The sequence below is a fragment of the Phyllopteryx taeniolatus genome, chromosome 10 (genome assembly GCF_024500385.1).
Source record: "Phyllopteryx taeniolatus isolate TA_2022b chromosome 10, UOR_Ptae_1.2, whole genome shotgun sequence".
Lineage (NCBI taxonomy): Eukaryota > Metazoa > Chordata > Actinopteri > Syngnathiformes > Syngnathidae > Phyllopteryx > Phyllopteryx taeniolatus.
This window is the reverse complement of record NC_084511.1, coordinates 19,049,373-19,075,125: the sequence shown is the minus strand read 5'-3', so window position 1 is coordinate 19,075,125 and position 25,753 is coordinate 19,049,373. Positions and strand designations below refer to the sequence as shown.

General features: G+C 40.6%; 2 protein-coding genes across 9 annotated transcripts in view; one reads left to right on the top strand and one right to left on the bottom strand.

Moving 5' to 3' along the window:
* The window catches only part of mtus1a (microtubule associated tumor suppressor 1a), a 31,905-nt gene extending 13,533 nt beyond the window's left edge, over window positions 1-18,372 (top strand). For 4 of the 8 annotated variants that reach the window (XM_061786980.1, XM_061786982.1, XM_061786981.1 and 1 more), the window contains 10 exons: window positions 2,425-2,532; window positions 6,638-6,843; window positions 12,002-12,068; window positions 13,864-14,078; window positions 14,235-14,340; window positions 15,436-15,509; window positions 15,593-15,685; window positions 16,016-16,132; window positions 16,229-16,326; window positions 17,295-18,372. In XM_061786980.1, coding sequence (XP_061642964.1) covers window positions 2,425-2,532; window positions 6,638-6,843; window positions 12,002-12,068; window positions 13,864-14,078; window positions 14,235-14,340; window positions 15,436-15,509; window positions 15,593-15,685; window positions 16,016-16,132; window positions 16,229-16,326; window positions 17,295-17,526 — 1,316 coding nt within the window. In that variant the 3' untranslated portion in view covers window positions 17,527-18,372. Of the gene's footprint in view, window positions 1-2,424; window positions 2,533-6,637; window positions 6,844-11,112; window positions 11,364-12,001; window positions 12,069-13,863; window positions 14,079-14,234; window positions 14,341-15,435; window positions 15,510-15,592; window positions 15,686-16,015; window positions 16,133-16,228; window positions 16,327-17,294 lie in introns of those variants that run through there. The other 4 variants (XM_061786984.1, XM_061786985.1, XM_061786986.1 and 1 more) reach the window with 4 other exon arrangements.
* Window positions 18,373-19,305: 933 nt separating this feature from the next.
* On the bottom strand, window positions 19,306-25,162 carry pdgfrl (platelet-derived growth factor receptor-like). The gene is made up of 6 exons (XM_061786988.1): window positions 24,913-25,162; window positions 23,180-23,453; window positions 22,902-23,053; window positions 21,029-21,322; window positions 20,780-20,916; window positions 19,306-19,603 (listed from the first exon to the last, which is right to left on the bottom strand). Exons 1-6 carry the CDS (start codon window positions 24,965-24,967, stop codon window positions 19,415-19,417), a joined length of 1,101 nt encoding a protein of 366 aa, XP_061642972.1. The 5' UTR covers window positions 24,968-25,162; the 3' UTR covers window positions 19,306-19,414.
* Between the last annotated feature and the right edge of the window lie 591 nt (window positions 25,163-25,753).

Genomic DNA, 25,753 nt, shown 5'->3' with positions numbered 1-25,753 from the left:
AAAGGAACCCAGGACAACCTCTATAGAACTGCAGGGGACCCTTGCCTCAGTTAATGTCAGTGTTCATGACTCAACAATAAGACTCCACAGTGGAGTTCAAAGGGAAAAATAACACAGCTGACCAAAAAAAAAACATAAAAGCTTGTCTTACTTTTGTTTAAAAAAAAAAATAAAAAAAAAAAAGACTTGGCAAAATATTGTATGGACTGAAGAGACGAAAGTTGAACTTTTTGGAAGGTGTGTGTGTCTCGTTACATCTGGTGTAAATGTAACACAGCATTTCAGAAAAACACCAATATAACAACAGGCAGACATGGTGGTGGTCGTGTGATGGTCTGGGGGTGCTTTTCCACTTCAGGATCTGGACGACTCTCTGTGATTGATGGCTCCATGAATTCTACTCTTTCCCAGAAAATCCTGAAGGAGCATGAGGCCAGATTAAAGTCTTTATAGCATTTTGAAAACTAACATACTCTCCCTTTAATAAATAATCATTTAAAAACTGCATTTCATGTTTACTTGGGTTATCTTTGTCTATTTGCAGTTGTTTGATAATCTTAAAGTGAGGAAACAAAGCAAAAAAAGTAATTGAGAAAGGAGGCAAAGGGCACTGTATATACAGTGGGTACGGCAAGTATTCAGACCAAAGTTTTTCACTGTTATATTGCAGCCATTTGCTAAAATCATTTAAGTTCATATTTTTCCTCAGTAATTTACACACAGCACCCCATATTGACAGAAAAAAAAAATGTATTTAAGAAAAACTGAAATATCACACAGCCATAAGTATTTGGACACTTTGCTCAATATTTTGTAGAAGCACCCTTTTGAGCTAATACAGCCATGAGTCTTTTTTCACACCTGGATTTGGGGATCCTCTGCCATTTCTCCGTGCAGATCCTCTCCATATCTGTCAGGTTGGATAGTGAATGTTGGTGGACAGACATTTTCAGGTCTCTCCAGAGATGCTCAATTGGGTTTAAGTCAGGGCTCTGCCTGGGCCATTCAAGAACAGTCACGGAGTTGTTCTGAAGCCACTCCTTCGTTATTTTAGCTGTGTGCTTCGGGTCATTGTCTTGTTGGAAGGTAAACCTTCGGCCCAGTCTGAGGTCCTGAGCACTCTGGAGAAGGTTTTTGTCCTGGATATCCCTGTACTTGGCCACATTCATCTTTCCTTTGATTGCAACCAGTCATCCTGTCCCTGCAGCTGAAAAACACCCCCACAGCATGATGCTGCCACCACAATGCTTTACTGTTGGGTCTGTATTGGACAGGTGATGAGCAGTGCCTGGTTTTCTCCAAACATACCGCTTAGAATTAAGGCCAAAACGTTGGCCTTCTTGGTCTCATCAGACCAGAGAATCTTATTTTTTTTAGCAAAACTCCATGCGGGCTTTCATGCGTCTTGCACTGAGGAGAGGCTTCCGCCAGGCCACTCTGCCATAAAGACCCGACTGGTGGAGGGCTGCAGTGATGGTTGACTTTCTTGAACTTTCTCTCTTCTCCCGACTACATCTCTGGAGCTCAGCCACAGTGATCTTTGGGTTCTTCTTTACCTCTCTCACCAAGGCGCTTCTCCCCCGATTGGTCAGTTTGGCCAGACGGCCAGCTCTAGGAAGGGTTCTCGTCATCCCAAACGTCTTCCATTTAAGGATTATGGAACCTTAAGTGCAGCAGAATTGTTTTTTTGTAACCTTGGCCACATCTGTGCCTTTTCTGTCTCTGAGCTCTTCAGGCAGTTCCTTTGACCTCATGATTGTCATTTGCTCTGACATGCACTGTGAGCTGTAAGGTCTTATATAGACAGGTGTGTGGCTTTCCGAATCAAGTCCATTCAGTATAATCAAAGACAGCTGGACTCCAATGAAGGTGAAGAACCATCTCAAGGATGATCAGAAGAAGTGGACAGCACCGAGTTAAGTGCCACAGCAATGGGTCTGAATACTTATGACTGTGTGATATTTCAGTTTTTCTTATTTATTAAACCTGCAAAGATATAAAAATTTTTGTTGTTGTTGTTGTTTTTTCTTCTGTCAATATGGGGTGCTGTGTGTGCATTGAGGGGGGGGGGAATTAACTTAAATGATTTTAGCAAATGGCTGCAATATAACAGAGTGAAACATTTAAGGGGGTCTGAGTACTTTCAGTACCCACTGTATATATTTCTGTGAAGCCATCTGAGAATAAACATGCTTAAGCATTCATTTTGATGCATATGATTATGATCTGATTTTTAAGTTGTTTAATCAATCATATCCTAAATGGTAAAAAAATATATATTTTTATTGTTGGGAATTTGTTGAGTCATGTATTTTTGTTTTTTTTTTTTTTTTTTTTTTTACTTTTGCTCCATGAACACCATCAAAAAGGTTTTTATTTAATCATTCATAGTTTCCCTTCTAAAACGTTTTTGTCTTGTTGTAGCCACAACAAACACACCAGCTACTAATGCCAACAAAGGTACTTCTACTCTGAGTCCGCTAAAAAGAACAGCTGCTTCTAGATATGTTCGTCAAACACCACGTAAGGCCGGTAAGAGGTTCCTCTTTTTGAGTTCAGTGCTGTGACAAATACCTCATCTAGCTCTAAATGTATTTGATGGTTTTCCACCTTCCTCCATGTTTTCTGTTTAAAATAAATAAATTTAATGTTTCTGTTCAAGTGATGTTGACACTTTATGCATGCTACAGTAACCTTCAGCCCATATTTTGGAGTTGAGAATGTTGCACAGTGATCGCTGAGGACAGCTGTGTCAGTGTCTCAGCAAGGCTGCTCTCAGCTCAGCTAACATGCACACCCTTGCAGAGAGCTGAATTGTCATCTCTGCAAGTCTAAATGTTGGCTAAGAAGGGAAAAATGGAGTAACACCAAGAGAGCATGGAGGGCTAGATGAAATTCCTCATTGGCTGTAGTATTGCTGCTTGCTCCTCCCGTGCCGCTCTCAACCTCGTTCCCCCCTCCACCACTTTCCCCTGTCTTCCTGTCCTAGCATCCTGCCTCAGCTACAGCGCTGCCACTATCAAGTCATGTGCTTCTAGTGTTTGCCCAGTGACTGAAGACTAGTTTTACAATCAGGATTAAGGTTTTCAAGGCCTGCAGAATGTATTACATGGAAGCTGTATTATATTGACCTGGGTGCTTTCACTTTTTTCTGTCTCTTATGCCACAATGGCATAGTTGGTTTTTTGCAGTGCTTGCCTGGCTGAATTGTCTTTGGTTCTAGCCAACATTATATCATTGAACTTCTTTTCTTTATATACTTGTATATGTTGGCATTCTACCTTGATTTCTGTGAGATGTTATGGTCTCCAAAGCTCTCCCCCGCAAACATCCATGTACTTCTGCCGGCAAAAGGCTTACTCCGAAACATTCGGCTGCTGTCAGGATGCTGGAAAAACAGTTTCTTTCCAAGCAGGTTAGTCTCATCGTTATGTTAATATTGGTTTGGCTGTATAGCCTCTGGTAAGTTAAATTTGCTGAGGTTTTGGTATTGACTTGACCTGTCTTGTAAACTGTGAGCCTTTATGTTTAGCTGGTTGTTTACTTGTTGGTAAACCAGGAGGTTCATCTTTCATTTAACTACAGCAGTCACTGTAATTTCATCCAGGGCAGTTTACTGCTGGATACAAATAAGATTGGTGTAAATTTGTTTCATTAAATGGTGCATATTGTCTGTCCATGCATTTTTTTATTTGTATTTTATTTTTTAAAATTTATCTATGTGGAGCGAGAGAGAGAGATATACAGTAACGACAAAGCAGTTTATAGAAAGTCCATGGCTAAATGAAGAAACTTTTGAAAAATGTATTAGTTTGAATAATTCAGTATGTTGCAAAGACGTAACATTCTGGTGCACTCACTATCTTCTTTCAATCAGAAGCTTCCTGTCCAGTTATTCAAATGGCCATGAGCATAAATGTTTTAAATGAACCAGAAATCAGTTTTCATGGCCATTCTATTAGCTTGATTACAAGTAGAAATTCTAATAAACAGCACCACACAGCACATCTAACATAACATTGCCTTTGCAACTTTGGATTTTAAAAGGAGCCCATTATTGAGGAATAGTGGTATGCAAAGGATTGCATTTAGCTTGTTACTGAACATATTAGTCTAATTTCCTCATTACACTTTGGCTGCCTTTTATAAGAAGACAGATTCATGGTAATCTCTTATGTGACGGTGCTTGTGCAGACAGCAGAGGGCAACCTCATTCAAATAAACCCATAGAGTTGCTGAGAAGCAACAAGAATGACCGTTTAATCATTGATGAATGATTGTTCAGCCAAATTGTACAGATTTTAAGTTAACATTTCCTATCAACAAGCAATGTCTGTCATCTATTGACTTACGCACTTGTTTTAATCTGCTCTAGCAATCACAGTTACTAATACTTATTTTAACATTAAATTTAATGTAAATACAATTTTTTTATTTTTATCTACAATGTACTTCACTGCTTTACAAATAAATTATAAACAGTCATGTGTTGCTTTTCATGGCTAAGGCATTTTGTGTGGTCAGGTTTAAGCACTGACACAGTCATTCATGATATTAATAGTGCTTCCCAATTTTTCCCGTGTTTACTCTATGTGGATGAGCAATAAACTCAGGCCACAATGAATAAATGTGCCTGGATTTCTTTTCACATTAACTGTACTAATTGGCTTCATGCTGTATGGATATTTGTTTTGGTTCTGAAGTTGTCTAGAGCACACCACAGAATGTATTCAGCTACAGTGGATCAGATGTTAGCATTCATTTTCTAAAATCACTAATTGGTACTAATCTGTCTTGTTTACTCAGTATTTGAATGGACTGACAACTCTGAGTATCCCGACTGTTGGTACAATAAATTCCACTCATGAAAGCTGGTCTTCCAAATATGTCTTAGCTTAGCCTTATTGCCACATTACGTAACACCCTGCTTGTTTCCTCCCCATGAACATTTCATTATAAAACATGTTTTCTACAGGTGTCAATTATTTATACTACTTAGATCAGAATGTAATTATATTTTTTATTATATTGATAATGCAAGTTTGGTACATCTCTATTTTCTACAACCCCGATTCCAATGAAGTTGGGACGTTGTGTTAAACATAAATAAAAACAGAATACAATGATTTGCAAATCATGTTCAACCTATATTTAATTGAATACACTACAAAGACAAGATATTTAATGTTCAAACTGATAAGCTTCCATGAAAAAGACGTTGCTTGGATGGGAGCATATGTTTCTCCAAAACCTGTATGTACCTCCAGCATTAATGGTGCCTTCACAGATGTGCAAGTTACCCATGCCATTGGCACTGACACAGCCCCATACCATCACAGATGCTGGCTTTTGAACTTTGCGTCCATAACAGTCCGGATGGTTCTTTTACTCTTTGGCCTGGAGGACACAACGTCCACAATTTCCAAAAACAATTTGAAATGTGGACTCGTCGGACCACAGAACACTCTTCCACTTTTCATCAGTCCATCTTAGATGAGCTCGGGCCCAGAGAAACCGGCAGCGTTTAAGGGTGTTGTTGATCAATGGCTTTTGCTTTGCATAGTAGAGTTTCAAGTTGCGCTTACGGCTGAAGCGCCAAACTGTATTTACTGACATTGTTTTTTCTGAAGTGTTCCTGACCCCATGTGGTGATATCCTTTACACATTGTCGGTTTTTGATGCAGTGCCCACTGAGGAATCGAAGGTCACGGGCATTCAATGTTGGTTTTCGGCCTTGCCGCTTACATGCTGTGATTTCTCCACATTCTCTGACCCTTTGATGATATTATGGACCGTAGATGATGAACTCCCTAAATTCCTTGCAATTGTAGGTTGAGGAAGATTGTCCTTAAACTGTTCGACTATTTTCTCATGCACTTGTTCACAAAGAGGTGAATGACTGAGCAATTCAGGGACGCTCCTTTTATACCCAATTATGGCACCTACCTGTTCCCCTGTGGGATGTTCCAAACAGGTGTTTGATGAGCATTCCTCAACTTTCTCAGTCTTTTTTGCCACCTGTCCCAGCTTTTTTGGAATGTGTTGCAGCCATAAAATTCTAAGTTAATGATTATTTGCTAAAAACAATAGTTAATCAGTTTGAACATTAAACATCGTGTCTTTGTAGTGTATTCAATTAAATATAGGTTGGACATCATTTGCAAATCATTGTATTCTGTTTTTATTTGTTTAACACAACATCCCAACTTCAATGGAATTGGGGTTGTAGTTGATGATGTTAGTAAACAAAGGTCCCTTATTTGTTGGTGTCATAAATCTGTGTGTGTTGGGTGGACAATTTATTTATAAAACTTATAAATCTAGGCTGAACTGCAAGACAAGTTGCCCTGGGTTACCAGGTCCACAGAGCTTATGATTGCATTAGGAAATGGAAAACTAATTGTATACAGAGGCTCTGTTTTTATGCTAGTGCTGTCTGTAAAGCTGCACTGGGAACTGTCAGTGCAGTGCAGTTTATTGGGCAGATCTGTCTGCTGTAGAACAATCCACAATTTGTCGTTGGAGCATGCTGCATCTTTTAGGAATGCATCAAGTTGAGGGTGGTGTTGTCTGATGGAAGGGGGATTGATTATGATCATGAACGTTGTCACGACTGTTGACGCATGTTCTTTTACAGTCGAAAATAAGCCCAAGACATCTTGCCGGCAGCAAGTGTCAACATCCCAAACCAAACAGAATACTGGACCTCCAGATGTCGTGCCACCCATTCTCCCACGGGATGATCGAAATAAACAGAGGATCCACAATCTTGGCCGACTCCTTGCAGCATCCAACTGCAGATTTGAAGCCATTACCATCATCTTGCAGCAAACACTGGCTGAGGTAGGATAATTATTTTGGGGGGATTTTAAATTTTGCACAATCAAACAGAAATATACATATTATTTTGAGAATAACAACCCATTCCATCTAGAATATTTAATGTAAAATACTCTTTGATTTAATACTGCGACTGTTATAACGTTAAGTCGTAAAACACTGAAATGAAAGTTTTTAGTACACAGCAAGTAATGTTATCTGCTGCTACAATGCTAGAATACAATTTAACATGACAATAATAAAAGCCAATTATACAAGCCAAGAGCTATTTATATATACAGACATTGATAACCACGACTGTTTTTGTTTTTGTTTGGATGTGTCGCAGTGTCATGTGATTGGATTCCAGGAACCAAGTACCTCCAGGGATTATTCTTGCTACAGTGCGTTAGAGCAGGCCTGTACGATCAGAATATAGCTCAACTTCACTCATCTTATTTTATTACTGTCAAAACAAAATTATAACCTGGGAAAGTAGTCTTAACTGTCATTATCTCTGGTTACGTTTTTATCAAGTTGTATTTCTCAAATATGCATGAGCTTAATTATGTTGAATTGTCAGAGGACCAAACTAATAGGCATTGTTTTTTCATTTAAAAAAATGCAAAAAGCCACAATTCAGATTCTGAATGCTTTGATAATTGCTTATAGTGAAATCTTGTTTTATTTTTTTTAACACTGATGGTTGGTGTTATGATCAGTATGATTTTTTTAAGTTCTATGGAAAAATGTGTGAAACAAAATATGGTGGGAAAAACACATTTTATTCAAGTAATATTACATTAATCACAAATGTAAACACTGGTAATTAGATTGTTTAAACAAGTGAGAAGAAAAAGCAAAACTTGCTTTCAGCAGCAATCCTTGCCAGTAAGGGGTTTCAAACATGTACATCAGCAATCATTTTGATATGAATGATCTTGACACTTTTAGACAAGACCTAGGCTTTGTTCGGAATCACTCCCTATCCACTATGTATATAATAGTCAGTTAGACATTTTTAAGAGTGGTGAACAACCTAGAAATGCAATACATCCCATGATGCATTGGGCAGATTGGCATGAAAATATCTTCAATACAAGTAGTGCAACACATCACAACATGGATTTTGACTGTTTTTTTTTTTGTTTTTTTTTAAATGTATTCATTTTGTAAAATACACTTTGTGACCTTGGCTCAAAGGCCACAAAGAAAAACGGGAGAAAGATCGTGTGTAAGGCTTACTCAAAGAATATTTTATTGAATTACACAAATCAAAAGGAACCCAAATGAACCAAATTAAAGCAAAGTATGATGTTACCTAAAGTATTCACATATGTGAGTAATTACTAGTCAGTTGTGTAGTGAGTGGATGAGTGGAAGATCTATCCGTGGGTGTTTTAAGGGGCAAACATATTCTAACGTTAACAAAACAATAAAACCCAGGACCAAAATAGTGGGGTGTAGGATAAAATGTGCTGTCTAGTAGCCACGGACAGGATCAGAAAGAAAGCGAGTGAGATGTGCTCCAAGATGACTTAAATGGTAGTAGGGTGTCCTAAAGCACCCATTTAAGGCAGAAAAACTCAGCCATCGATATGGTGCCTCCTAGAGGATCACACAGGCCATGACAACTCATTTTAAAACGATGTATTATTTATTTACTTGTTCAATATTCAGTGCAGCAGGAGTGCTGTGGAGCACTCTCGCGCCGCCACTGAAGAGGACCGTGGTGGCATATCGGTGTGGCGCGGGTTGGACGGTCCCGATGCCCGTTCGGTGTGTGTGAAGGTCATTGTGAGCTACACTTCACGGGTGTAATTGTTGCCAGCGTGGCCTGGCTGAGATGTGATGTTGGACGTGGGTGACATGGGAGAGGGGGCTATTTTGAGCTCGTCTTTTGCTGCCCTTCATGTGAATGGGGTGGCCGGACGACCATCACTGGCGACAATGAGTGCAGGCCTCGCTATTTCAGCCACCACGGTTGCACTGGAAGTTGCAGATGTAGCTAGGTGTTGTTGTAAAACACAACATATGTATACTTATAGACTGTATTTGAATAAGCGTTCAGAGTGTATAAATAATTCCCATGAAGAAACTCATGCGAGGGATTCGAACCAGCAGTAAGCAACGAAGGGTGACACTGTATCTAGCAGACCCAGTGGTAAGGACCAATCGGATCCAAGCTGTTTGGGAAGACGAGCGATCCAATAAAAGCAAAACAAATTTACATGTCACGTAATAATGAGAAATCTGACAGTCTCAAACGCCAGGCGGAAGAGACCGAATAGCTTGAAAAAGGACATTTTGGGCATTTTCAACCAAATCTATCATGCAAATCAGATAAAAGGACATCAAAGATGATCAAAATTACAGAATAAAACGGGGATGAAAGGGGGACCTTTAACAAAAGAGTTCTCTGGAAACATCAAAGCACATGTGTCAATAGTGTTGTGTTGAAACTGATCACATGATGTCCTGCTAATACTTTTGAGTTTCCCTCTTGTGCTTGGCAGGGTTGTGAAACTGATTGCATCAGTAAATGCAAGATAGTGTCATTCCCCTCAGCGTTACTCTCCTCCTTTTGAAAGCACTATGTGCAAAGCACGCAGTAAACATTAGGTCCATCCATCCATCCATTTACTGAACCGCTTCAATTTGCAAAATATTAGTTGAAGTAAATAAAATTCAAAATTTTACAGTGTAGGATATTTATAATTAGGCCACTATTTGCTAGTAGTGCACAGTGGAAAACTAGTAGCCATTCAAAGGCCCAAGAATAGAAGGGTCTTACATCACAGCGTTAGAATGCCCCAGCTGTTGACTTGATATGGTAAAATGAGGTAGTAGCCACACCACTTGGCCAGTGCTGCACATTGTTTCTTATCTTCTGTTTGGGTGGTGTGATACTGCAGTGGACAACTGGCTGTGACACCACTAGGCATCTGCAAATAACTTTACTATAGCCTACTTAACTGCTTTAATTCAACAATTGAAACATTTTCAAGCCATCGTAACTGAATAATTTACTGGAAAAAACATTGAGTGATATTGTATACCTGATGTGCATCCTCTTTATGGACACGAGACATTTTATTTGCCCTTAGCTGGGGGCATAATCTTTACCAGGAGAGAAACTGCATGTTATGTTCAACATAAAAAAACGAGAGGTCTTATTATTCTCTTTCACTAACAGTTAAATTGACCATTTTAAACTGAATTGATGTTTCTGTTTGTTTCATTAAAAACCTGGGGATGCAAGGTGCTTCTCCGGACCAAAACCATTATGTCACTCTCGATTAGCGCTCACATACAGCACAAGTGTCTCCACAGAAGTCAGCTTGTGGCAGGAACATTTTGTGCAGTATATACTTTTCTCAGGCCTTCCTCCTAGACAGAGAGTGAGACTCATTTTCTCATCCCATGGGAAGGTTGAACTGGTTTCTAATTCTTTGGCCTGGTTGAGGTTGCTTTACAAGTGGCAGATAGTTTATTGACTGAGATTTGAGTTGTTAGGAATCCCACTTGTATTCTAGGTAGGACACACCCCACTCCAATATTACTGACTGCAGGACGTGCATCACTGCAATATGATTGGCTACTGAATCCCAGTCAAACACGCCCTACTGCTTCCAGATGGGAAAAGACGTATGTGACGAAAGTCTGGCGGCATTATGAATCCCACCCACCCTTAATAGTAATGATAATAGCAATAATACATCCTATTTGTCAGAAGCTCTTAAAAGGTTCTCAAAGAAGCTGTACAGGATAGAACACAAAAATCACAAAAACGGGTAACGTGTAACCCTAGCCCTAAACCTAACCATAACAAACTTTTGTTTTTATTGTGTACAAATGTGATGTATATTTAGAATGGCTATCTCATTACGTCTGGGTAGCCTGCCCTTCCTGCGTTGCAGTAGCCAATCATGTTGCTGTGGGGTGTGTCCGGCCTAGGATTAGGAGTAGGATTCCTAATAATGCATTCCTGAAAAGTGAAATTAGACATATGATCTGTCACTGTAGGAAAAGAGTGTGTAACAGTGGAATTGTGAGCATGAGTTCCACAGAGGGACTGGTGCAGAGGTTTAGTGGATGATTCAATGCTTCTTTGGATGAGAATGGGGATTGGTAATGAAGTCTCTCCCCCTTGTCCCCGCCCTCGGAAGGTCACTTCCCATCTTAAGGTCTGCTCCATCATCTCTTCAAATGATCTGGTTGCTTCATTCCGACTGCTTGCATGTGCTGTCTTAAAGTGACCTCACCTCAGGAGGGAGGAGCCTGTTCTTCCTTTGGAAGCCTGCCCCCTTTCTGTGTGTTTTTTTTTAATACAGCATTGCACTTTGCAGTCTGTTAGCTCCTGCCTATAATCCAGCAGGATGTAAGTAGAGGTGGTGCACCCACCTGGACTGCCGTTTGTCCTGGCTTACTCAGTGTGTCCGAACCCCAGTGGGGGGCAGGGGTACCCAGGATTCCAAGGCTGATATATCATGGGCTGTTCAGGCAGCAGAGTGTGCCTTAATGCTCCCTGTGCTTCAAAGCAGGTAACGTACTTTGAGGCTTTATTTGTTGGTCCTGATGAAAGTAGCAGATGAAAGGCTTTTATGTTTTACATGTTGGAAAGTGATGTTTAGCTTATCTTTGATCTTGTATTTCACTTTTACATGCATGACCATCCATGATGTCACATGTAAAGTATGATATCTAGGGATCAGCACAGTAGAAGAGCAGTTGAGGTAGTAAACAGTTATGAATCAGCTTGAAGCCTTGGAAGAGTATTGCAGCAAGTGCTGCTTCCCCCACTCTGTCAGAAGGGCAGACGTAAAGCATCTGTGCCAGCAATAATCATTAGCTAACATTGAGCACAAGTGGAATATCAAGTTTTACTTTTAATAGCTTCCCCTTATTCCTGATGTTGACTTTAGTCAGAAACTGTGGTTATTTTGCAGTCATGTATTTGTATTTGATAATATCCTGGCATGATAACGGCATTCATTAAACATTTGAATGATCGCCGGCTGTTTTCAAATTGTGTTCTGTACTTCAATAATCTGTTGCATCATTGTCTTTCATCTTAATTTAGAGATTGTGACTATCCAGTGTTTGTGTCTGATAATACTCAGTTGCTTTGAGTTTTATACATTTTTATCAATGCGTTTGCACTGTTTTAACTTCTGTCCAGCGTGATGAAGCCACAGAGCAGTGCAGAGAACTGTCTCAGGAGTTGGTCAACCTCCGAGGAGAGCTGGGTAAGTTGACCCTGGCCATGCAGTCGGTGGTTGTACACACTTATTGCATGTGTTTCATAATTGTCAGACCATCAATGTTGGGCAATAAGGCCACAATTGCATCTTAAAAGCATTCAGCCACTCAGCTTTTATTTTGTTACTTTTTTTTTAGCAGCATGCTTGAATCTCATTTTAAAATTTTGAGCAGAACGTATGCCCTCTGTGCAGACAAAGCATAAAGTAGACCTCCGAAACAGTTATAATTGAATCAATAATATCATCAGACATTTGAACAATAACAGTGTTAACTGGCAGAAGACCATCCAGCTACCCATTTTCTCCAGTGCACGTCCGCCTATTTACGGTTAGCTATTCATGAATATGAGAATTCCCCCCAACCCACCGAACCTGTTCAGCTGTTCACTGAAAAACCTTTTGTGCACTTTCTGTAGCATCACAAGATGGCGCCAAAGCCTTAGCTACTAGGAAGAAATTGCTTTCAAGGAACTATTTTGAAGTGATACCATGTTATAAGAACTTTGTATGTTAAGGTTGTTGAGGGGCTTCATCATCAGTCTTTAAATAAGCTCGTCCCATCGTGACGATATGTTCCATTAATCATTGAGTTACTGGGTGAATGAGGTTACAGGCTAATAGCTCTTTGAGTACCTTGAAGGTAGAAAAGAGCAATACAAGTGAAGCACAATGAGTATTGAAGTGGAATGATGGTTTGGGTCACTTACACATGACTGCTATTAAATACTGAGCACTGTTCTGACACATTCTTTAGTTGAATGGTCCATCAGCTACCCTGACCTCAAGTTGACCTTGTTAAATGTACGATAGCAACAAACGTTTGAAAGTGTTTTTGTTCACTTTCCTCTGCAGGCTTCACATTCCTCCTAATACAATTCATTGATGTCTTCAGCCAGCACGACACTCTGCGCCACAAATCTCTAATTATCACACATATTGTGTCTACTGTATCTATTGCCCCCATAAGACCAACCCGGTGTCGGACTGTGGGCCAGAGCATCTAAATTTAGTTATGGCATAAAATAGACCTACAGTCACAATATGAGCTAAATGGTGTTTGTTTCAGTTGGACTGGAAAGGCTCATATGACCAGATCACACTTGCGCATGGTTGCGGAATAGAGTTTCCTGTCCCCTAAGTGCTGGAGCCTGATAGCTGGTCCCAGTATTGGCTCCGGCCTCTGCTCCTGAATCTGCCGCAGTTATTCCACTCTGACGAAGGTGGTGCCTCACACCCCCGTACTCACGTTATATTCCTCTGTAGCCCCAAGTCTTAACGTACAGTTGAAACTATGAGACTCTCAGACATAATTTGCATTATGTGGGTCCATCTTGGTCATTGTAGACAGCAGATGCATTATGGATTTTGTCACCATCAACTAATGTTGAGCAGCTTGTTGCTTACAACCAGTTGAGACAGAGTAGCAGAGGGAAGCAGAGCAAAAGCTTCTGCTTACACAATGTTCAAAAGACCAACTACTACAATGTAAAAGGGCCTCATCTGTAATTTTTTTTACCCATGGTCCAGTTTTCACAACGTGAACATGTGTAACTTGTGGTCATAAATAACTTGTAGTCAAGTGTCGGCAGCACTGCCCATGAAAGTATCCATTACACTGAAGAATAAGTACTGTTTAATTTGTCTCATCAAAAACAGGTTCTCTAAGGGCCCATTTATTGCACCTTTTCTAATGAAAGCTGTCACAAATTTTTACAGCTAACCTCACCCAGCATCATGGATATTAAGAGCAGGTGTACTAATTGCACTTTACATTTTGCAGTGTGCTCAGTCAGTTCATCTGAACAGCTGGAAAAGGAAAAGCAGGACTTGCAGGATGGCTTGGAGTGTGCAATGGGCAGACTGCATGAACAGCACCAGAAGGACCTGGAAGAGATGGAGCAGAGACTGCAGGTCTTCTACCAGGCTGAGTGTGACAAGGGCCACCTTAGCTACCAGGAAGAGGCAGACAAGGTCAAAGCTCTGCTCCAGAAGCAGGTTTGCGCCCCCCCTGCACCCATTGAGTCTTGAGCTTTTAGCGCGCTCATACAATATATATGTAAACAATTTTATTATAAATAGTAAATGCACATCAACTCAGTAATTCTCAGGGATTTGCTAGAAATGGAAATGGTTCCCATATTTCTCTAAAAGATGGAGCATCTTGAAGTCAGTCATGACGCCACAAAGCTGGAGTTAGAGCACTGCCAAGTAGAACAGCTGCAATGTGTTAAACAACAACATGAGCAGTCACTGGAAGGTGAGTGAGTGGAAACATTACATCCTTTGAAAAGCTGCATTTCATTTGACACTCATTGCCTTTTGGTATTGTGCCTCTTGAACAAAGCAAGTGCAGTGGAACCTCTGAGGTCGATCCATGATGCTGCTCAATGTCTGATTTGTTCGTTTTTGGAAAACAACTTTGTTTTAATCATCAATTTAGGTTTTTCTCATACTAGTATGAAAAAAATAGTTAAACTAAATAGCAGAGTTAAACTAAATGACCCTGAAGTAACACTACTCATACATTATATTTAGAAACAATGCTTCTCATTTAAAATGAAGTGTAAAACGAAGTTAGCCACTGTATAATTTAAGGCTAACTGCGACAGTGTACATTACTTTTCCGTTCCGTTATTATTTAATGATTTACGGACTTTCCAGGACAGAGACTTGTATACAGTTTTCATAACATCTTCCAATATGTCTTTGTGGTGTGTTGGCATCATGAAATCCAAAGAAAAAACAAAGCAAATTTGTGAAGTGAATGCTTTAATATGTACATTGACCCGAAGTCTCTCATGATGTTATGCATAGCTTTCTACCTCTTAATCGCAATACTGGAAAGTCACGTGACCACCATGGAACACGATGACTGACCTCCTGTGTATGCTATACTACCGATCATAACTTGGATTGATTACATGATTGTTTGATGCCGAACTTGCAAAATTTTTGTTTTCTTTATGGCTTGTGTCTGGACAAAAGTTAAATACATGTACATCATTTATTGATACACATATGGTATCATACATGAACAAAGCCCAAACACATTCTGTTGTCATCTTTGGTGGCTCTATGGTGACATCTTGTTGATTTATAAAAAAAAAAAAAGTCATTGTCGCTATTTAAAGTTCCTACGGGAGCTTTGAAACTGTCCCCATTCACTTGAGCGAGAAGGAAGTGTTTTTACCTGGTTTGCTGAATGTGGAAGTAGTTTATATACCGGATTTAGTTTCCATTATATATACTTTGACTCAAAATATACAACTTTCCCAATTATTGATTGAAGCAGTGGAACTGAATCATGCTCTGAAATTTGTTTTAAATACAAATAATCCTATAACTTCTTCAGAGCTCAGGAAAAGCCATACTCTGCAGCTGGAGTCTTTGAATGCAAGTTTGAAGGATGCAGAAGCGGCACTCTCTGTGAGTTGGACAGTTTTGTCTCCTAACACGAATAACCTGTCACCATGTCATGGATTAAAGAAAGTCTGCCTTTTTTTCTGCAGGCACGGATTCAAGTGCTGACTCAGGAAAATGCTGACCTGATGGAGAAGCTAACAGCAGAGGAAAACAAACTGAGCGAGCTGTCAGAAAGTCAGGTACTGGTCTCTGTATCTTGACGTTGTTTTGCAGGTGGGGGAATCGTAAACCAAACTATAATTTTTATTTATTTATTTCCCTTCAATGGGCCCAATAACTAAAAACACTGCCCTTTCACGTTTTTAATCTCTCCTGAGTGCAGTGGTACAGTGAATCTACCTTTCCTCATAAGTATTGATTCCAAACCCAGTCACTTGATTTTTCTTATTACCGTAGTATTTATAGTATGATTGAATGAATGTCACTGGAGTGTTGTTGCTTCTGGTTTTCTGAGAACCTTATTTTAATTTTCCTAAGGTGTCCCGAAATATCTTTTTCTTTCCCTCTAGAAGGACTCGCACACTTTGTATCTGGAGCAAGAGCTGGAAAGCCTGAAAGTGGTGTTGGATATCAAAAACAAACAACTTCACCAACAGCAGGAGAAGATTATCAAAATTGACGAACTGGTAAGAGTTAGTGCAGAGACGAGGGACTGCATATCATCAAGAATGAAAGCTGTCATAGTCTCAAATGTAGCATTGATCACTTCTTTTTGCCGCCAGCTTGAGAAAAATGTGAAGTTAGATGAGGGCCTTAAAAAGGTCCAGCAGGAGAATGAGGACCTCAAGGCGCGCATGGAGAAATATGCCACTCTCTCTCGGTAAGTGACCCACAGTGGTGTCTCCTTACTTATAGAAGGTCATTTATTTGCATTTAATTATCTAACCACTTGTATTACCTTTCCGATGACAAAACTCAACATTGCAGACCCCAGCCTCTTTTATGCCATATTACACACACAATGTTTTTTATTCTCCTTCCGAAAGTATTTTTAAGATATATATCGTACGTAAGTAAAAAGTGTATTTTAATGTCAAATATTTGGTCAGAAAGCAGGAACATGGACCCAATATCCAATTTTAAAACTCACTTGAAAACCCTCCTAAACAGCTCTTCGCTCTGATTGTTGTTCCCGCTTTTATTGTGCTGCAACTGTTGCCTTGATAGTTGGTCTGCTGCAAACTGTATATAATTCTATGTTTGTTCACTGTATATCTGATTGTATTTTAACTGTTTTAATTGTCCCGTTGGGTGACCTTGAGTAGCTTAAAAGGCACTTTAATAATAAAATGTTTTATTATTATTATGTTGTTATTATTACTACCGGAGACAAATTCCTTGTGTGTTTTGGACATACTTGGCAAATAAAGATGATTCTGATTCTAAGCAGTTTCCAGGTATCGGGTACATTTGGTGGTTTAAAAACATGTTCCTATATAAATACTGTCGTGTGATTTGGATTATGGGCGTTACTGTATACTGTAAGAAAAATTGTCAGCCATACAGCACTGCAGCGGCTTTTGATCACACTGTCATTTAGGTTTTAGCATTACTCAAGATTTTAAACTACTACTTCAATTTTGAGTCATTTGGGAATCATTCAATAAAGTTGAATCCCTACCAGGTAGAATTGCTACACTTGAATTTCTTCCACTTGCTAACGTACTGTATAATGCATGAGAAAGTCCGGAACATAAACTGTGATTGTCAGCAGAAGTGTGTGGTGGGTGCTTATGGCAAAATGACAACTTGGCAGTTGTCTTAAGCTGATGCGTTTGTGGCTCACAGGAAACTGTCTACAGAGCAGGCCGTGCTGCAGGAATCCCTCCAGAAGGAGTCCAAGGTGAACAAGCGTTTGTCGAGGGAGAATGAAGAGCTGCTCTGGAAACTCCAAAACAGTGACCCGAGCAGCCCCCTGAAGGTGTCCCCCAACACCTCTACATCTCCTTCTCACTCCTTCAGCTTCCAGTCGTCCAGCTGCTCCAGCGCCTGCTCTGTTCTCCCGCTCTCACACAGATAACGACGGTTCCCTGCTTCCCAGAAGCAGACAGACTCATTGAAGTCAGCCCTCTTAAAGGTCAACCTGGTGACCTATTGGTGGCGCAACAAATCAGCCTGTGGGGGTGGGTCATCTTTTCATGATGAACGCTGACATGATCTAGACAGACACACAGACTAAAAATTATGCACACAAGCACTTAGGAAGCAAGGCCATGTTGTTTGGCTAGCTAGAAGGAAGGGAGGTGCGTGGGTGGGGCAAAAGAATCTTAGGACTTGTATGTCATGAAACATTTTGTCCTACTTGTAGCCACTGGATGTTTGTCTTTTTGAAGTTCTGCATGTACATTTATGCACACGTTGGGATACAGTCCTGCCAGATTCCGGATACCGGCTGTGGATTCCTGCACCTTAAGTCACAAGAATGTGAAGGTGTGACCCTCAATCATCTCTGTACCATTAAAGCCAACAGTTTCAGCACGACACCAGCTTGATGCTGTGGCAGGTCCAGGTAGCCACAGGACCAATACAAATTCTTAAGTGTTTTTTGTGTGTCAGTTCCACCTACGTCTCGCTCAAGGAGTCCTAACGCAGCTTTAAAGTTGGGTTGCTGGCCAGGAGGAGGTTTTGCTTCAGCACGTTGTCTTGGAAATGTCTCCTATATAGAATTTGTGTGGAAATCTTATTGGTGTTTTGGCATTGTTTGAAATACGCAATAGAACATTTGTTTTAAACATGCTATATGAATTACATTTTTTTTTTTAAATATACAGTACAACTGACAGCTTTTGGGTGAAATGTTTGCATGAACCTAAAATGTACTTTAACATGAACTTAATTTGACTAATAAACTTTAGAATGTGCATGACCAACTGTTCAATGCTTCAGTACTTTTTACACAACTTGCTGTTCTCAAGCAAGGAGCTGAATGGCAAAATTGATAACAGGGTTTGTATCCATCAATTGCAAATACATTTTCTGTTCAGTCGGATTTGTAATTGTCATTGCTGTTCACATTTTAACATCATGAGATCAAGACAACGACTAACATTTGAACGAACAGGAAGCTCGCAGAATTGGCCTGAGTTTAGTGTCGCATGCTTGCAACGGAGACTGGATGAGTTAACAGAGGCTTAGAAGTGGACATCATTGAAAATAAAAAAACAATAATTGAAAAATATTTTAAGGGCCTTGTTAGATAACAGCAAGTTGTGCAACATTGAACAGTCTGATGTGCATTCAAAAGTTGAGAAGTTCAAATTAAGTACACCTGTAGTGCATTGTAGGTTCATCCTGAAATGTCACGTACAAGTTGAAGACCGCTAACTTTTTGTGAGATGGGTATTTACTACAAAAAAATAAACAAATATGAAAAAAATGCTTGATCTTCATTTGACAATATATTGCAGTTTGTTAAAGTATGTCACTTGTTTCTATTTCTATTGGTTTTTTTTGTTTTTGTTTTTTAAACAAAACATGGCATTTGGTAAGCTATCATGAACTTTATGCAGAAAGTTACTGTTGAGAAAATGGTTGGGGGTGGGGGCAGCATTAAAATAAAGCACATTCTGGGCATGTGTAACACATTCCACATGTGGAACACATTAGCATTTCAGTCTGGAAAAAGTTTTCTACCAGATTCTTCTGCTCGTCAGGCTACAAAGCCACAGCAAAGCTGTTAATGATGCTCTCGTCCAGTGTCACACTTTAGCATGAAAAAGCGCAGCAAAGTGCACAGTGGTGTTGGATAAGTTGGAGAGCTTTGTTCTCTTGTAAATTGGACTCACAATGTACTCAATCGTTCAGCTTTGTAACGTTTTAATAGTGATTCTTAAAAAAAAAAAAAAAATACGCAATGGTTTACCTTTATCGAGTGTGTTTTCAATAAAGCAACATAAGCATAACAGAGGCTATTTGGACATGACACTGGTCATCACAAGCGTCTCGCCATGCTGGTTCTTGGCTTTGCAGATATATTTTCCGAAGTCAATGGTCTCCATGTCTTCCACACTGAGAACGCTTTGTGTGATACGTGTCGTTTGACCACGTCCTCGATTGACCAGCCTCCATGAAGTTTGGATGTGAACAGGACGCTGGCCCTTAAACAAACAACAAATCATTCCCAGAAATAGATAGCTATGTTATATTTCAATATAATATGGAGTTCATAAGGCAGCACACGACAATAATCATCCATCCATTGCTGAAGTTGTGTTCCAGACTACCCTCGCAATAAGTGAAATCTGCCATATAGAAATAAATTAATAAATTGTACCCTAGGCATGTTTTTATAGCATTTACAGCACTTTTTTAAGGTCTTTAAACACAGGCCGCTGCCCCGTGACTCTCGCAGCCGGTGACGGTGTGGTGTGATCTGCTCGCCCCACTTGCGTCCCATCAAACATGCCATAACCGTCACCCAGGACGAACGTCTATTCACACGAACTGCATTTGACTTGCTATGTTGTTGCTTTGTAAGCTGTAAAAGTAGCAATTCTCAAGCAATAACGAGACCTCTGTCATTTGCCTTTGCATTTTCCCCTAACAACCCAGACTAAACGCAACTCCTCCTTGACATACAAAGCTCACAGTCGAGAAAATGGGGTAACAAAAATGGCGGCACGGTGGACGACTGGTTAGAGCGTCAGCCTCACAGTTCTGAGGACCGGGGTTCAATCCCCAACCCCGCCTGTGTGGAGTTTGCATGTTCTCCCCGTGCCTACGTGGGTTTTCTCCAGGCACTCCGGTTTCCTCCCACATCCCAAAAACATGCATGAATTGGAGACTCTAAATTGCCCGTAGGTGTGAATGTGAGTTCGAATGGTTGTTTGTTTGTATGTGCCCTGCGATTGGCTGGCAACCAGTTCAGGGTGTACCCCGCCTCCTGCCCGATGATAGCTGGGATATGCTCCAGCACGCCCGCGACCCTAGTGAGGAGAAGCGCCTCAGAAAATGGATGGATAGATGGTAACAAAAATGTTACTTTTACAAATACATTAGTAAATTATTTCAACTTTACATTCTCGTTGTAAGTAAATATGTCGAGACGGCTAATGTTGCAATTAGGATCTTGTGTTTTAGCATGCTCTATTAAATTAATTCTCGATTGTGGAAGGAAAAACCTCGGGGGCTGAACATTTTTCATTGATCGGACTATGATTTACAGATTAAATTTCACAGATCGCACAATGATGCTCTTCAGTGAACCAGCATGAATATCCCCTAAAGTGAATTGACTGTTTTATTTGTTGTTTCAAGCCTGGCATTCCTCTCACCTGCCCGGGATAAGACCAGGTGAACTTTACGTCGGCGTCCGGCTCCCCTATCACACTGCAGGTCACATTGATGTTGTCGCCTCCGCTGACCACCTCAGAAGAAGCCTGCAGGCTCACGAATGGTGGACTACTGGGGACTGTTGACATCAGAAAGGATGCAAGAATGGTCAGGTCCAGATGGCCTCACCTTAGTTAGCAGTTTGAAACCGTAAGCAGACAGTTAACAAATATAAGTAAAGGCAGCTTCACCCTCTACATAGAGCAGCTGGTATTTATTGGAGATCTGTGGTGTTCCTTTGGCCACGGCCTTGCAGTAGAACACCCCCTGATACTCGTGGCCGGGTTTCTGCAGGACAAAACCCTTGGCGGGGTCATAATTCACCAAGGTCTCATTGGCAGGGATCTCCTCAGGCGGTACTTCTCTGTGCAGTGACACGGTGGCCTGCGGAGTGGTCACGCGACACGGCACCACGGCCGGCTTGTCTGGGCGCAGGTATACAATCTGGAAGTGAATGTCCGACGGGACAAAGAGATTGTCCTTGTCTGTAAGAGATGCAGAGATGTATGGAAGTAGGCACGTTGGATGACTGGTTAGCACATCTGCCTCACAGTTCTGGGGACTGGGGTTCAAATCCCAGCCCCGCCTGTGTGGAGTTTGCATGTTCTCCCCGTGCCTGGGTGGGTTTTCTCCGGGCACTCCAGTTTCCTCCCACATCAGGCGCTATCAAACAATGCAAACTAGAACTAACAGACATTCCAACAGCTTCTTCCCTCTTTCCATTAACTTCTTAAACAGTTAACTTACAATTCCACTGTAACATGCTGCCAATTTTGTCTTGAGATACTCGTCACGTCTCTGTCGGGCCAATTATACATTATTCGTACACTCACATAATCTCGCCAACTTGCACTACTTACATATCTGTTGTTGACCATATCTGTTGTTGACCAATACTGGACACTCATGTGGTTGAGAAGTATCTGCACCATTTGCACAATTGACATTGTTCCAGATTATCACACTACGAGTCGCTTTGAACTTCAGAAATATATTGAAGTCTCTGTGCCATTTGCACAGTGGTCACTGCACCACACTATTCTGTTAGTAATTTCGAACTGCTCTAAATTGCTAGAGGACTCTGCATCATTTGGACAATTATCGAAAAATATATATATATCCGATAATATTTATCGGCATTACCACATTACTGGTAACCTTTTATTGCTCAGTGACTATGTTTTTATGTCTCAAAAGTATTCAGTCAATTGACTGTTTGTTGTCGTACTAGAGCGGCTCCAACTACAAATTCCTTGTCTGTTTTTGACATACTTGACAAATAAAGATGATTCTGATTGTTATTATGATTACTAGTAAGATACAGTCTTTTTACTAGTGCACCCTGATTGCTCTACTAGTGTGCTGAATTGCTTACTAGTGAGAACAAAAAGCGTACTAGTACATGGACCTTAAAAAGATTGTCAAAATATCGAATAATCGCTCAAAAGCTTTCCGTAGGCGCCATTGTTTGAGGAATGATGTAATTGTACAAAATAGATGCAGTTGTTTGGCTGAACTGTGCCCATCATTGAAGGCAGCACCACTGATTGGTTGGTTCCTTCATCCAGTCTTTACACAGACATTGGTTGTTCTACATGGCAATCATTCCACACATCACCAGTTAGCAGTAAGTGATAAGTTTACAGGAGCACGATAGCACTTTTTCTTGGGCCAACGATTGAATCTTTTAGGACTGAATGTGAAGTGTTTAACCATCTGACTTTTGAAGACTTTTTTTAATCTTAATCTGTTACTTTAAAAAGATGATAAAAAGAAAACCCACTCAGATTATTTCTGCATGAAGTATGAGTTGGGTTTTACTCAGCATTGTGGTTTTCTATCCATGCATTTTGTGAGGGGGGGGTTGTTCTCATTAGGGTCGTGGGTGAGCCTATCCCAGCTGCTTTTGGGTGAGAGACGGGGAACACACAGGACTGGTAGCCAGTCAATCGCAGGGCACATAACAACATAACATGCCTTATTTGAAGCAGAATGGTTGCGAAAAGGAAGTTTCAAAGTGATTTGATAAAATTATGACATGAAAGAAGATGTATGTTCATTCACCTGCAAAATAGATGTGGGAGGCATACACATGTTCGTGGTCCTTTTGGCACTCACGACCATCACACACGATCATCCAGCAGCTGTACTGTCCGGTGTCGGCAGCTGAGGGCGACGTCAGGATGAGCTGACTGTACTTGTCGCTCTGTATGATGCTGAAGGTGGAAAAGAAAGTTTGAGCATTTATTCCATATCCTTTATATCCATCTTAAGGTCCATGTACTAGTATGTACTAATACATTCTTCGTCCTCACTAATAAGACACTAAGTCCGCTGATCACCTGAGCCGAGAGTCGTTGAAGGTGTCCAGGTAGGAGGGGTAAGACCACCCGATGTTGCTGCCTTTGCAGCGCAGCTCTATGATATCCCTGGGGGCCAGAATCGTGCTCTGGCCCAAACGCAGGAAACGGCCCTTTTCCAGCACCTGTGTCAGCAGGCTGTGGCCTCTCCCACCGCTTTCCTTTAGTTTGGGATGACGCATCTTCCCCCGTTTCCCTCCTGGTCTGATGCGGTTCTCACCTGAATCCTTTCTTCTCTTGGCTTGCTGGCAGGAGCCTTGAAAAGTGAGGTATTGGATAGGTGACTTAAAGGGGAAATATTATGGAAAATGTCTCTTTTAATTTCTGGAGAGCTTGTTCATCCATCAAGTGTGACATTACACAACCAAGTCAATCTTTTTTTATCCGCCTATTTATAAAAATATGTCTGCACTTCCGCATCACCGTTACGTAACAGTGACAAGAGTACAGTAACAGTACTGTAACACTAACAGTAACAGTATATGGTTTAATTAGCCAGCAGTAAGTGACATTCTTTTGCAGTCTGGATGCATCTCCTGCTCTGGACAGCGTCTCCAGAAGTCTCCTATAGTGTCACAAAAACCTGATATGTTTTTAGCACCCAAAAACAGTTTAAACCAGAATGTAACAAGTATATTCAAGTGCCACCATTTTTTATATCCTTTGAGTGTTTTGAACATAGAATGTCATACATTTGATTAAGACACCCGGGAACCTTGGAATTGTGGAAAACAATGCATAATATGTCTCCTTTAAGATGGCAATTTTCTGTTACTGTAATGTCATTTACACTGGGAGACCAAAATAGGGTCCAAGTTGTCCAAGCTGCTGCTCTCGGGGGCTTTTTGTGTTTCCAGCAGCTGTGTTAACATCTAAGCAGGATGTTTGAAATCCTTTCTTTTGTCACATGTGCACATGTGACCAGCTTCACTTTCTCTGTCAATGCTGTACATTTTAGTCTCAGTGAACACTGAAATAAACCTACGAAAACAGTCTTTATTTTGGTGGGAACGCGCTGTGTTTTATTTTTCGATAAAGTGAAGAACAGCTGCCCGTAAAGGTGCACAGTAAAAGTAGGTTTATCAAAAACATCTGCTGTGCAAGGAAACTACAAATTGAGAAAACTGCATGTGCAAAGGTGCCCCTAAACCAATAATCTGCTTGTTTTTCAGGATTTCAGCTCGTCCTCATTAGTGTTGTGGCCGAGGTGACTCAATGAGAACCGAGGTACAAATTGACTACAGGTGTCAAACTCAAGGCAAGGGTCCAATTTGATGTGGCCCACTTAAGCTAATCATGTGTGTCTACTCCATGTTTCTACTAAAAAAAAGTACCAACATTTTTTTTTTTTTTTTTGCAAATTGTGTTCACTTTTAAAAATGTTGAGATATCGCAAGTATCCTTTTGTTACCAAGCCCTTTTTTATATAATAAATTGAACACGAGTTGAACTTAAATGAACTATTTTCCTTGACTTCTGATTTCAAAACTAGTTATCCATCAATTTGTTCTGTATATTTAACAATTTAATGAAGCAACAATACATTTTATGGCTTCGCAGTCAACGCCCCCTGGAGGAAACCACAACTACAATTTGGCCCGTGTCAAAAATTTGTTGACACCCCTGATTATAGGCAAACAATCATTGACACTCATGGACAATTTTTATTGTTCAATCTAACATGCATCAATATTTAAATGTTGCAACAGACTTACCATGTTGGAGCTCCAACCAAAACAGTGCAAGGCAAAGGACAACACAGAGTTTCATGCTGTGCTGGATGTTGGGTCCCAAGGATCTGCAGGGCGACAGACCTCTGACGAGAGGGTCGTTAAAGGGGCTTCAGAGTGCAACAGGAGGTTAGATTCTGAAGTTTGCCGGAACTCTGCAGGCTCCAGCTGCAGTCTTCAGCTTTCCAGCTCCATCCCTCCTCTAGAGTGAGAGGGAAGGGAAAATGGGGGGAAAAAAACCGAGGGAACTTCTGTTTACTCCCACTGCTCGCTTGGATCCGCTGAGCCAAATATGTTCTTTAATGCTCTCTGTTGGCCAAGAGCGTGCATGACATCTGCCGGCTGTGCTTTTCATTCTGTTTTTATTCCTTTTTACATTGCCTTGGATGATGGTCATTTTTGCACGTGGCAGTCCAGTGACGTGTGATGAAGTTTATGGCTGGTGAGTCAGTTAGACTCATATTTCCACCTTTATGAGCTAAACGGTCGCTTATATTTGCCAACAAATTAACAGCCTGACATTGCTAAACTGGTATTTTTCTGATATATATATATATATATATATGACAAAACTATATACCTGGCTCCAACCAATGCCTCTATTATAATTTTAATTATTATTTTAAAACTGGCGGCACGGTGGCCGACTGGTTGGCGTGTCTGCCTCACAGTTCTGAGGAGCAGGTTTCAATCCCCGGTCCCGCCTGTGTGGAGTTTGCATGTTCTCCCCGTGCCTCCCGAAGACAATTGAGAGTCAACACAGCCTGGAGCAGTATTATATTTATTATTATTATTACTTTTTACTTTTGAAAAAGTATTGAGGAAA

Bases quoted from the DNA above. Each gene is read 5' to 3' on its own strand.
- pdgfrl (XM_061786988.1), bottom strand. From the start codon at position 24,967: ATGAAACTCTGTGTTGTCCTTTGCCTTGCACTGTTTTGGTTGGAGCTC. The intron at 23,454-24,912 runs GTAAGTCTGTTG...TCACTTTTCAAG, and splicing joins TTGGTTGGAGCTCCAACATG to GCTCCTGCCAGCAAGCCAAG. The intron at 19,604-20,779 runs GTGAGAGGAATG...TGTTTGTTTAAG, and splicing joins CCTGGTCTTATCCCGGGCAG to GGCCAGCGTCCTGTTCACAT.